Raw genomic sequence first — 12439 nt, forward strand, 5'->3', positions numbered from 1 at the left:
AGATGTGGAGATATCCCCTTCTTCTGCTTACCTCCTTCTCTCTTCTCATGGCTTCAGGAGTCAGTCATTTATGTAAATTAGTTGATCCGCTTGGGAAAGCATGTCCTTATTAATCATACAACTTGAAGCTCAGAAGCACCAGACTCATGGTAACTCTGAGCAAGTGCTCCAGTCTCAATTCCATCTTTTCTGAAAATGCCCAGTCTTCTATCAGGACTCAGTTAAAGCAAAAGAACCACTAAAACACACTAGGTTACACTACTAAGCAAAGATGATCTTTAAATAAAAAAACAAGTGTCTTTAGTGACTATCTTCATTCTGTTGTATTCATTTTGGAAATGGACATGTTACTATTTCCATAATCCTTTAAAGATCACAGTCTTTTATAAAGAGGAACTATTATATAAATTTTCACATTATCATAAACTACAAAAAGGTTTAATATCTATCCAATTTAGCATTGAAGTCTACAGAAAAAGAAATCAATGACAACTGCTTTATTATTAAAAGTTACTGAATTCCATAAAGCACACAAGGTAGTTTGTATTCAACTAACAAAAGTTTGATACATGTATTTAAAAATATATAATATATAGATTTATCTGTCAACATTTATATTCTATTTAAAAAGCAGTAGCTTTACATATTTTACAACTTGATTTTATAAAATACATACATCCGCCCTATGCAAATCTTCAAGCATGAGCTTCCATTCCTATTAATAAAATGCACAATCTATATTTCTGAATATTCAGAGAAAAATGGTACCAACTAAAAATAACATATCCATTATGACTTGAACATGCACCTAATTCTTGGCTACTAGATAACTGACCTAATAATCTATTCAAATAACTATGTTCCTTGAGCTTGACAATCAGTTTGCATTATGTAAACAATCTGTGATTAACTATGAAGAGACTTGCATTTCCAGGGTATCTGACACAATCTACCAAATTCTTTATTCGTCCTGTTTCAGGTTTTTAATTAGAGAGGCAAGATTATTCAGTAATTTGATGTGCCAGGAAATCTGACAAGTGAAGTCACACCTAACAAGCCAAAGCCCGGTGAGTTTTGAAACCGTGCTTTTGCCTTTGAGAAAACAGCTCTGAGAATTACTGTGGGAGCAAATTTTTCTCAAAATCCTGATGGTGTATGTGCCAAGAAATAGAACAAGAACTATTTCTCCTTTCCCAATCAACTTGCACAACTCGAGTTCTTTAGGTTTGTGAAGACGTTCTGGTTTCTATTCAGACATTCCCTCCACATATTCAAAACAGCTTCAGATATCACAGTTTTATTAACAAAAAACTTTTCATAAGAAAGATATTCATGTAATAATTTTGGAGATTCATCCCCAACTATAAGTCCCAATGCTAATATTTGAGAATTAAAGTCACAATAAACACCTCAATTATCAGGACCATAGTCAGAACCAGAACCTCAACTTGAAGGACAGAGATCTAAGTTTGAAGTACATGTTTAGATTCCACAGGCCTCTAATGATAATGATGTATATAAATCTGTCTTTAATTTATGCTGAGAAAGTAGAAGTCTCCCACAAATTATTATTTTTAAAACACAGTTCCAAGTCTCAAAATGGTTTAGAAACTTAAATGGAAAAACACTTTCACCAAAATAAGTAATTTAATTCATTTGGGCAATAATTAGGCTTTGAGAGAGTCATATCCAAAAAGTAAATGAAATTCCCTCAAAATCAGTATTTAAGAACTAAATTATAGCTAACAACGGCTTTTTTATCAAGTAGTCAATTATTCAACAAATTTAGCCATCTACTGATGGACTAAGATTAGGTATCAGAAATTATTTTATTTGTAGGATGGAATCTTTTTATTAAATTTTTTTCTGATATAATGTAATTTTAATAATCCTCCTTCTCTAGATTTCCTAACCTCAAGAAAGGGAAAGGGAGAGGAAAGGGAAGGAAGGAAAGAAGGGAGGGAAGAGGGGAGAAAATCTGAGAGGTCAGAGGGACACTGAAGACTGATCCACTGGTATCTGTGAGGAGATAGGAAGAAGAATAAAGGAGGAATAAAAACAAAGACTGCAAAGAGGATTAGGGCCAGGAGGTGCAGATTAAAAGATACCTTCTTCACAGATCTTAATCATGCAAAGGCATGAGCATAACAGAATAGTGCAGTAGCTGATTTTGATAACAATGAATCCTCAGAAAAGACTCATATGGTCAAGCCTCAGCTCTTTTTGAAAATAAACTTATGTACACAATTACAAATCTTAAGCATTCAGCTAAAATATGTACAAAAACTAAATAAAAGTGAGATTGAGAAATGTAAGCAGCAGTAACCATAAAGGCTTAGAACTAGTGACACTGAATTCTTTATTTAAAAAAAAAATTTTTTTAAACACACAGTACCTCCTCTTCTCTTCTGTTTTTAGGAAGAAGCTTTAACACGTTTTAAACACCTCAATTCTCAAAAACAATAGGCTTTTTAAAAAATAAGAGTTGATTACCAGAAACAAGTAATATGTGGTTACATACCATTTTCATATCATTACTCATTTCAATTCATCTTTGATGCAATCTGGGAACAATTAAGCAGTCACTAGATACCTGTTTTAGAATCTGAAGAAATTATTATCCACCACAGGAATCTAATGATATATATTTTTGCATATAGTTAAAATTTCTGAAGGGAAAAAGTAGTAAACTATTCTAGTTACTTTATACGAAATATTTATATACCTAGTCAAAACAATAAGTATTAAGATCTTTCTCCAGATGAACTCTATATAAAAGCTATTTTTAGCATTTTTTTCCAGGGATTAAAAAAAAGCCTTATTTCCCTGCTAGCTAAAAAGGAGGAATTTGTACATTACAAGTAAGTCCTTTAGAGATGAATATTAAATTCCTTAAGAGAACAGCCATAAAATTTATTTTTAAAAATTTATCTTAAAAAACTGAAAACCGTTTCTCTCTTTAAAATCTATGGCATTAATTACCTACTTGACATAATTTTTTTTTTCTTTTTTTTTTTGGAAAGGGCACCAAGTTCATGATCTAAACATGCAAAATAAGGAATTGAATGTATTACTGCCATAACAGAATTTGGCAAACCAGAATGGCCTTAAAATAAATAAATAAATAAATAAAAAAGAAGAGAGTACATATTGTCCTAAATCTGAAGGTATAATTCTGTAGACCTATGCAGCAGATAGTGCCTCACAGAGGGAGTGCAGGGAAGAGGGAAGTACCATGTTCCTATGTACATTTCCTTAGTTATTCTGGTTGACATTCAACAACGCAATACAGAGAAATATTCTTTTTATTATTACAAAGCCGTTAATTGCCCTCTCTTGAGCAATGACTCTGGTAAACATCTTATGCTTTTAATAATGTAACTTATATTTAAAATTAACTTAATTAAATCTAAGTGCACAGGAGTTTTCAATGATTCCTAAATTCAACGAAGTAATGCATAAGGTGTTACCAGATTGCAAATTTTGAATGGTTGGTGCTTCTATATTTCAGGATATTTCACCCTATCTTCTTCTCCTTAAACCATAAAATGTACCAAAATTATTTGGTTTTCTTTTGCTTTCCTCTGTGTCATTTTAATTTATTGTACGGTATCTCTATGTAGAGAGAGAGGTATGTTAAAATACTATTATTTGTATTAAAAAACTCAATTGAGGCTATATATGACCTATTAATCTATACGATAGCATTGTTAACCTTCGACCTGGTATATTAATTCCTTTGGTGAATAAATGTCACAGGTCATTTCTTTATAAAAGGATTTTAGTAAGAGGACCAGCAGTACAGAGAGAGACCTCACCCCACCCCAGAGAATGATCAAGTGAATCAGTAGTTTAGAGCAGTTATGTAAAATATGAAAAATACATAATTTACAGCTGCAATTTTCATATTAAAAAGCAGTTAGAAACTAAGAGTAGTTCAAAGCATTCCAAAAAACATTTTTTTGTCTTGGTTAAATCAGAAAACTAATAAGACTGATAGAGACTACTGTGAGATTTGTGTATATCTCTAGTCAAGAACAAAAATGCTTTTAAGTTTAAACACTGGTAGTTGCTAACCAGCAGTATAAACGGTGTCCACAATTTGGTGGCTGGCCATAGTTTAAACTTTTTTTTCAAGTTATTTCTACAGCAGACATATTTTAGAAGTCTACCCACCCCTGAGTTCAACAATTATACTTTTAGAGTGTAAAATTATATGCCCTTAATTAACAACATGTACAAAGCTACAAAATGTCATCTATACAGAGATTAAAAACAATTTTTAAAATATTCTTTGCCAATTATTGATTGGATGGTTTTGCTGGGGTACATATTTCAAACCTTTTAGCCAACTGGCTTTCATTTTTAAGCCCAAATTGATTCATTATATTCACTGCAGGATATGTCAAAAAGAGTGCAACAATAGGCATTAGTAAAAATAACATTGTAGTAGAAACAGATTTTGCATATGTGAAAAGGTAATTTATAAAATACATTAATTGCTTTTTAAAAAGAGAACCTAGTTGCAGTATCATTAACTTACATGGTACTGAGAGTTGGACCTTTCAAACAATTTTTTTTTCTATAGAAAATGTTATCTAGCTGTAAGCAAAGTCTTAAATAACAACAAAACAGAGCAAAACAAAACAAATCCCTCCGGAACAGAACTGTATGGCTGTGTGAGACAAATAAGCAAACATATCATTCTATAGTGTATTTCTGCCTAAATTTTAAAATAAAAATGTCCACACTCTTTTGTTAAAACATTAAGCCTCTGTCAAAAATGTATTTCTTATTTTAGGGTACAGGATTGAAGGACAAGATGATACTTACAAGTAAAGAAAATTTACAAGAAAAAACTTGACAAAAGTTTTTCAATTAAAGTACTGTAACATTCAAACTTGACTTAACATAACAAAAGAAACAAAACTGCAAACAAAAATGTTTATGGATTTTCCAAACACAAATGAATGAAATAGTGTCCAGGCAGCAGGGCTCATGCTGACGGCTAGCGGGAAGCAGCAGAGTGTCATCTGCTGGGGACAATCGGTAACGTACAAACGACAAGCCCAACTCATGGACTGCAGCAGTTTACGCGTCACGGCCATTTTTCTTACTTCCAAAATAAAGCCCTGATTAAACCATTCATACCCTATATTACTCACACCTTTACTTCAGAGACTGAGGAACTATATACAACAAATGAATTCATTTTCACCATAGGGATAACATATTGTACCTCTCTGCCAATGTCACTTGAAAACTATCCATGTCAAAACAATTTGACAGCAGATATAAACAATTCAATAAATACGCAATGATCTTTCATTACAGTCCTTTAAAGACGCATGTTAATTCATGCTGTTAACCTTAGGTTCACAGTGCATAGAATCCAAATATAAGCAGTTGGGGTGACTTTCAAAGTAATGTTGGATCCCTCACTTTATTTATAATCCCACTCTAACTGATAAGTTCATTTCATAGGCCCTATCATGCATTAATCATTGGGTGGCAGGAGTTAATGAAAATTTTTCCTGTTACAACGTCCATTGCCGGCAATGAACGTCCCAAAACCGCCAAGGAAGTCATCGTTATTGCACAATACATGAGGACCTGGAACTTTTCCAAAAGCTTAAAAAAATAAAAATAAAAAATGGAATTATATTTGACATTTCCTGACACCTGCATTAATACTGTATGGCTAATAAAAGCATGTCAGTTGCCTGGACTGAACCAGCGATCAACATGCGCCCAGAATGCACACGAGTAAAAATGCAGTAAAAGGAAGTAGTCTTCATTGCCTATAGGTCACTTCCAGTCAAAGGTTAAAGTTCAAAGACTGAATGATCAAAGTGCTCATTTTCTCAGTAGGACTATCTTCTGCTAGGAGGATGATAACAGTGGCATCAACAAGTATCATCTTTAAGAAAAGGAGAAAAAAGATAATTAAAATAGTCAAGCATGCATAAGTAAAATCTGCAAGTTAGTCTAATACAGAAATAATTTCAAGTAGCAAGAAGAGCACGGTTTACATTTCTGACTTGTCTCCCCCCCAATCCCTGCAAATAAAAAAGTCCATTTTGTGTTCGAGTATATAGTGACAAGCAAATCAAGCTGTATTCTTTCAGGGAAATGGTAGTTTACACAAATCTTAAAATGATATTATTATCAGTATGTTCTATGTCAAATAATAAATTGATATATGTTAGCACATATTCATGATTTACCAATCATAAGAGAATTCTTTTACGGGCAACAATTTAAAACTGTAATGAGACAGGAAGTAAACTTCTGACCAACACTGTCATGCTATTTAACACAGAATAATACAAGTCATGTCACTGAAAGAAGTAACTGCACATATGAGCTACAATCTCTAAATCAATCAGTAGGAAATGTTATTAATTTCTCTTCAGAAAATAAATTTTTCAGCAAGTATACATACACATGCAAAGGAGGTCATTTTAATTTATTTTTATTTATTTATTTATTTATTTTTGCGGTAGGCGGGCCTCTCACTGTTGTGGCCTCTCCCCTTGCAGAGCACAGGCTCCGGATGCGCAGGCTCAGCAGCCATGGCTCACGGGCCTAGCCGCTCTGCGGCATGTGGGATCTTCCCAGACCGGGGCACGAACCCGTGTCCCCTGCATCGGCAGGCGGACTCTCAACCACTGCGCCACCAGGGAAGCCCCAGGAGGTCATTTTAAAAAACACAATCCCACAGGTATAGTAACACCTTCTGATAGGCTCAACACATTTATGTAACACATATAAATTCTGGGGAGTCGATGACTTATTTTACAAAATTTACTTCACAAAACCTATCTGAAGGATTTTGAGGACTGGTTATTCTTCAGAAAGAATCTCTAGAAAGAAGTAAGACTAGTGGCAACTACCCAAAAGTTGTGAAAGCTCTCAAGGAGAAAATTCTAAACAACTGGCCAAAATATTTTACACAAACCATCCCATGTTAGGATTGATATACTGCTAACAAAATTCTCATTCATAAAGACTCAATGAGAGCTAAAAAGCAGTAAATCTGACTTCTATGCTGGGCAAATTAGTGAAACATTCTACGATCCTATATGTTAAGGGTAATCTAAAGGGTGAAACAGACTAAATTTTAAAAATAAACTGTATCTAAATCATTAGAATCCTTTAAATAAATAAATAAGAACATCTTTAAGAAGAGAACAAGTAGATAGTTTACAGCCTCTAACTGTCACATTAAAACATCTGTTTCTTAAATGACTGTGGATCTTGGAATAAAGAGGATATATTTGTCATGGATCAGAATAAGCTTAAGAATAATGAGGAGCTTCCTTAAAACATTACTTCTCCAACAGAGTATTTTATAACACTAGGGTCTCTTGAAATTAATACTAAAACATTTAAATCTCTAAGCTAAAAGATGGCACTAAACTCTACCTAGTATAGTATGTCAAACTACTGGGGATGAAGTTTAGTATCGTACCACATAACAATGTTTACAATAAGAAAAGTGACAGATAAAATCCAAATTAAACATAAAGTTACCTAGTTAACTAGATAGCTTTTATCTCCAAAGACATATCATCTTTGATAGGTGGAACCATAAATGTATCTTTAACAGATTGTTAACTCTGAAAGTTTTTCAGTATAGCAGGCTGTTGTATGAATGTGCTACCTGCCACCAGAATGATTAGGAGATCTATGAGAAGCCATTCTCCCAATCCCAATCCCCATCCCCATCTTGGGTCAGATGTTAAAAGATGTTTAGGACTAACACGATACTACTTGCTTTGAATCCTCTATCTTTGGAGAAATAAGCTTATTAAATAAGTTCTGAAGATGGATTTCAATTATTTCTGATAGCTGGACCCAAAGGGACTACAACATTACATATCCATGATGGCTATATGTAATAAGGAATCTATGAGTAAAAGTTCAGTATGAAGACAGGTTATGAGCCAAACCCATGTCTACCTTTTCCCTAAATAAGAAGGGAATCACTAAGAAGCAAAACACAGTTAACAAAAGGAACACAGTTTCCTAGCTATATGAAAAGGATTATTGGGTACTAGGACTGGCTTCCAAAAAAAAAAAAAAAAAAGTTGGTAGAGTAAACCTATCTTGGATCAAGACAAATACAGGTCTATAAAAGGTGGTGAAAGAACACAATATGTTTAACCTCTTGGTTAAAGTATTTGTGGCAAAATTATGGCCTGAAAAAAAAAATCTCATAATAAACCGCTTAAATTTTTTCTGGAACTACAGAAGAACCTACTAAAATTATACCCTCAAATATAATACATAAAATACCAGTTCCAAAGAGGTGACACCTACCATGGCTAACTTCACTGGGCTTCTGGGAAATGTGAATGAGAGAACTATATTAGAAGGTGGTCATTCAATTTTCCCCAAAGTCTAAAAACCATCACATTATATTGGAAACCATCTCCCTGGATATTCCCAGGGAGAGAAGACTAGAAGAAAAGGAACATAGTAAGAGGTCAGTGGATATGAAGTGGGACGCTACCTCCAAGAAACACAAAAAGAAATCTTTACAGTTAAGCTTGTGTCTCAACAGTTTGGGAATTAAAAGTTTTCCTTTGATAAACTGGTTCAAGAAAGACTACACAGTAGACAACAGAGTTGTTATCCTGTAGGAAATAAAGGCCAAAGACTTAAACTAGAGTGAAAGTTTGGACTCAGGAAGTTAGAAAGTGGTTTTGTAACCCTAAAAGGTAGTACAAATAAAAAGGTTCAAAACTAACACAGGTAAACCTATGGATAGTTATTGGGCAGGGAGAAAAGGAGTTGGTTAATACTAGTCTGAGACAATTTTGTGTTCCTATCTCCTCATTATCCTACAAGGAGATGTTCCAGCTGAATGGAACCAGAATGTAGTCTACAGTTTTATAAAAAATATTGCTTGACTCCTCCCCAAATTACCATCTCATCAGCCTATTGGACATAGTACTGAAACATTATGCCAATTTAGTTCTTATAAGCCTAGTTTTCTGCAGCCCATACTCAGCAGCCGTCTTAAACTATACTGTTCAAGTATCTACCACCTTAAGGAAACTGCTTCAGGAACCACAGATCTGCACTCCCATCTGTGAAAAGCAACCATTTATGAAACTAAGTCATATACGTTTAATATTGACCCCAGGAAACTGATGGGTATCATGAATGGACTCTAGTTGGCTATCTCACTGAAGTATTCTTAGGATCTCATAAAAAGATACTTTTCATCTTTTTAAAGAACAATTATGTCTGTTTTACGATACAGAACTCTGAGGCTCAATCATTAATTTGTGCACTGAACTGGGTACAGATCTGTTTTCTAAGGAAGATTCTATACCTGAATCATAGGTGAATTCTTCAGCCTTTTGTATGCTGAGATGAGCTGTCTTATTCAAATACCTATTTTTGTTAGGCCTCTTTACTTTTTTAACCCTATTCTCAGCTCAACTAATTTTCAAAGCATATGGACCCCCACCTTAATCAGCAACACAGAATATCTGCATTCCAGTGCAGGAATGACCTTAATTCCTTAGTGAACAGAAACTATAAGAGAGCTCTGGACAACAGGTTGATAGTCAACTTCACGTAATTAACAACAAGGAACATGTATTCACATACCAATGACTTTTTACACTTTAACAAGTTATTGCGTTCTAGAGAAGAATCTCAAAAGAAATGCAATATAAGGTGTGATGTGTACAAAGACAGTAACAGTGGGGTAGCGTGACTGGCCTAATTTTCAAGGTATACTAATAATGTGAAAGATCACAAATTTATGCTCAGAGAGGCTTTTTTTCAAGAATCCAACAGTGGTATCTGGCAGCTCAATTTTGGTGTGTCAGCTGAGTCCTTCTCTTCTAAAACCAGGAGATCAACTCAATTTCAGATTTGTTGTTCTTCATTAATGCCTCCAGCCTACATCCTGGAAGCCCCCTCTGAGGTACCCAGATATCACTCAGTATCTGAACCAAAACCTCTCTTGCCTCTTTGATTACACCTGACAGATACTCTGACCCATGCCGACCCAAGTATTTTGGTCAGCACCACACAGAGGGGCTGTGGAGCTTGACATGAGGCCTACAATTCTGCTTGGTTTCTAGAAACTGAAATGTTAAGTGTTTCAGTGAGTTCTTCCAACTCCAAGCAAGTCTTTGTTCAGTCTCTGATCTTTTTGTTTAGCATTGCAGGTCACATCAGGACACTACTCTGATCTTGTAATCCTTTCAGAATTAGAGGATGGTAAGAAAATAACTAGAGTCCGTATTTCTTGGTAACTGGCATTAGTTATAAGGAGAACATAATCAATGAAGATCTTCTGGAACTAAAGCAGCTAAGCAGAAAAACATAAGCTGAAACTTCAAAAGTTCCAAAACAAAGCTAATGTGGTTCTGCTTAAATGAGTATGATTACCTTTTTTGATAAGATTTTCCAAATTCAACTATAATACCAAGGTGGGCTATTTTTCATACTGTTTATAACTGTTATTGTGAAATGCATAAAGGAGAAGACAATATACACTACACAGCTGAAATGCTTTAGCTTTGTAAAGGTAAAGGGAGAGTTCAAGGAAGAGTCCCTGTACCCAACCACCTGTATGACAGAGCGGGTGCCCTATCATCTCAAAGCATAACGAACACTACCTTTCTTTGATTTCGTATGACACTCACTCACGGAGCAAAACCGTCCATTTAAGGGAGAATGCAGGAGAGGAATGATTCAGGCATATAGGATTCAAGCAGGAGCAAAAAACACAGTGAGATGAGAATGGTCACTGTAAGGCAATGAACTGAGGAGGTTTTAAACAGGATTATTTGTAGACGAAAAAAATTTATCTGTACCTGGGACAGGAAACTAGAAAAGGATAGTCATGATTCAGTTGAATTACAATCAGGTGCCTTTTTAAAATGGCTACTTTGTATTGAGGGGGATACTTTTAATCTGTTTACTGGGAAAATGAATTCCTATACAAACCCTGTACTATTTTACATTATGTAAGAGGTTAATTTAGTTTGAAAAGCCTCTTTTCTTAGTACTTCTTGGCTAACTTGGGAGATGATCCACCTTTAAACTGTTAAAAGACTTTTCTACTTTAGTTATAAAAGTATGGCTTTCACAAGTAATAGATAAAAGCCATTAACTATGAAAAATAACTTCTACTATGAAGTATATTTTATTTTAAAGAATTTTTATATTTCCAGTTTTACTATGCAAGTTATCTTATTCAAAGCAGGCAATAAGGGACTTCCCTGGTGGTCCAGTGGTTAAAAATCCACCTTCCAATGCAGGGGATGCAGGTTCGATCCCTGGTCGGGGAACTAAGATCCCACATACCGTGGGGCAACTAAGCCCACACACCACAAATGGAGAGAAGCCCACGTGCTGCAATGAAGATCCCGAACGCTGAAACTAAGACCCGACACAGCCAAAAATAAAAATAAATAACTAAATAAATATTTTTTTAAAAAAGCAAGCAATAAGAAATTCTGGAAGTATTCTTAAGTAAAGGCCTTCTGATAAGTCTTTTTGACTATACAAGGCAGCATTAGAGGGCTTAAGAGATGATTATCTTCCCTACCAGGGAATAAGGAAGGGAAAAATGGGAATATACTGTCTAACAATGGGGTGGGATAGAGTGGCAAAGAGAACTGTACTTTCAAAGTATACATATTTTAAAAATTCCATCACTCTAAGACAATTTCTTCTCAAGTTTAACAAAAAGACTTAAAAGTGGTTTGAAAACACTGTGGAAAAAACAATTGGGGGATTTTTCTATTATTTGTGAGGTTGGGTCTGAAATAGAATGACTACTATCTTGGCAACTTTGACATTTTAAAAAATGTTTGATTTAGTTGTATTTGTCAACATTCTTGATTGACTCATCTTAATTTCTGATGAATTTAAGAACTTATGCAAAGGTAAAGGGTGCTGTGACACTCAAGGAATGTTTTTTCTTTTTGAAAAGGTTCTTTGTAAAGGCACAGAGGGAAGAGACAGCTTAGTATTTAGTCCTAAAAGGCAAGACGAAGTGCAAGAATGAGAAGGCAGAAATGTAAATGGAAGGAAATGGCCAATTAATTCAAGTAGGATCTTGTTTAGTTTTAGTGGACCTTCAGTATGCAGAAAGAATTCCCATGGGAAACCTGTCCTTTTATATTTAAGAATCCCTGAAACAGTAGTTATCAATCAAGTGACCATCAGAATTATTGGGGCTATCTTAAAAAGTAAAACAAAACCAGCATTCTGGTACAGTAATAAAGTTGATCAGATTCCTTAAAGGAGGGAGTAATCAACAAGGCTTTGGTGAAAGAGTTCCCAAGAAGAGTGGAAGGAGTCCTTCCAGGCAAATAGCACACGTGGAAACAACAGAGGATAAGGAATAGAGTGCCTATCATAAATAATGCTCCATGGAACACTGCATGCATCAAACATT

General features: G+C 34.6%; 1 protein-coding gene across 1 annotated transcript in view; it reads right to left on the reverse strand.

The window, feature by feature from the left end:
* Nucleotides 1–482: 482 nt before the first annotated feature.
* The window catches only part of UBE2W (ubiquitin conjugating enzyme E2 W), a 72761-nt gene continuing 60804 nt past the window's right edge, over nt 483–12439 (reverse strand). Inside the window, exon 6 of the mRNA XM_081258638.1 lies at nt 483–5920. Within this exon, the coding sequence (XP_081114764.1) occupies nt 5907–5920 (14 nt within the window). The 3' untranslated portion in view covers nt 483–5906. The remainder of the gene's footprint in view (nt 5921–12439) is intronic.

Source organism: Mesoplodon bidens, assembly GCF_964165515.1.
Source record: "Mesoplodon bidens genome assembly, chromosome: 16".
Lineage (NCBI taxonomy): Eukaryota > Metazoa > Chordata > Mammalia > Artiodactyla > Ziphiidae > Mesoplodon > Mesoplodon bidens.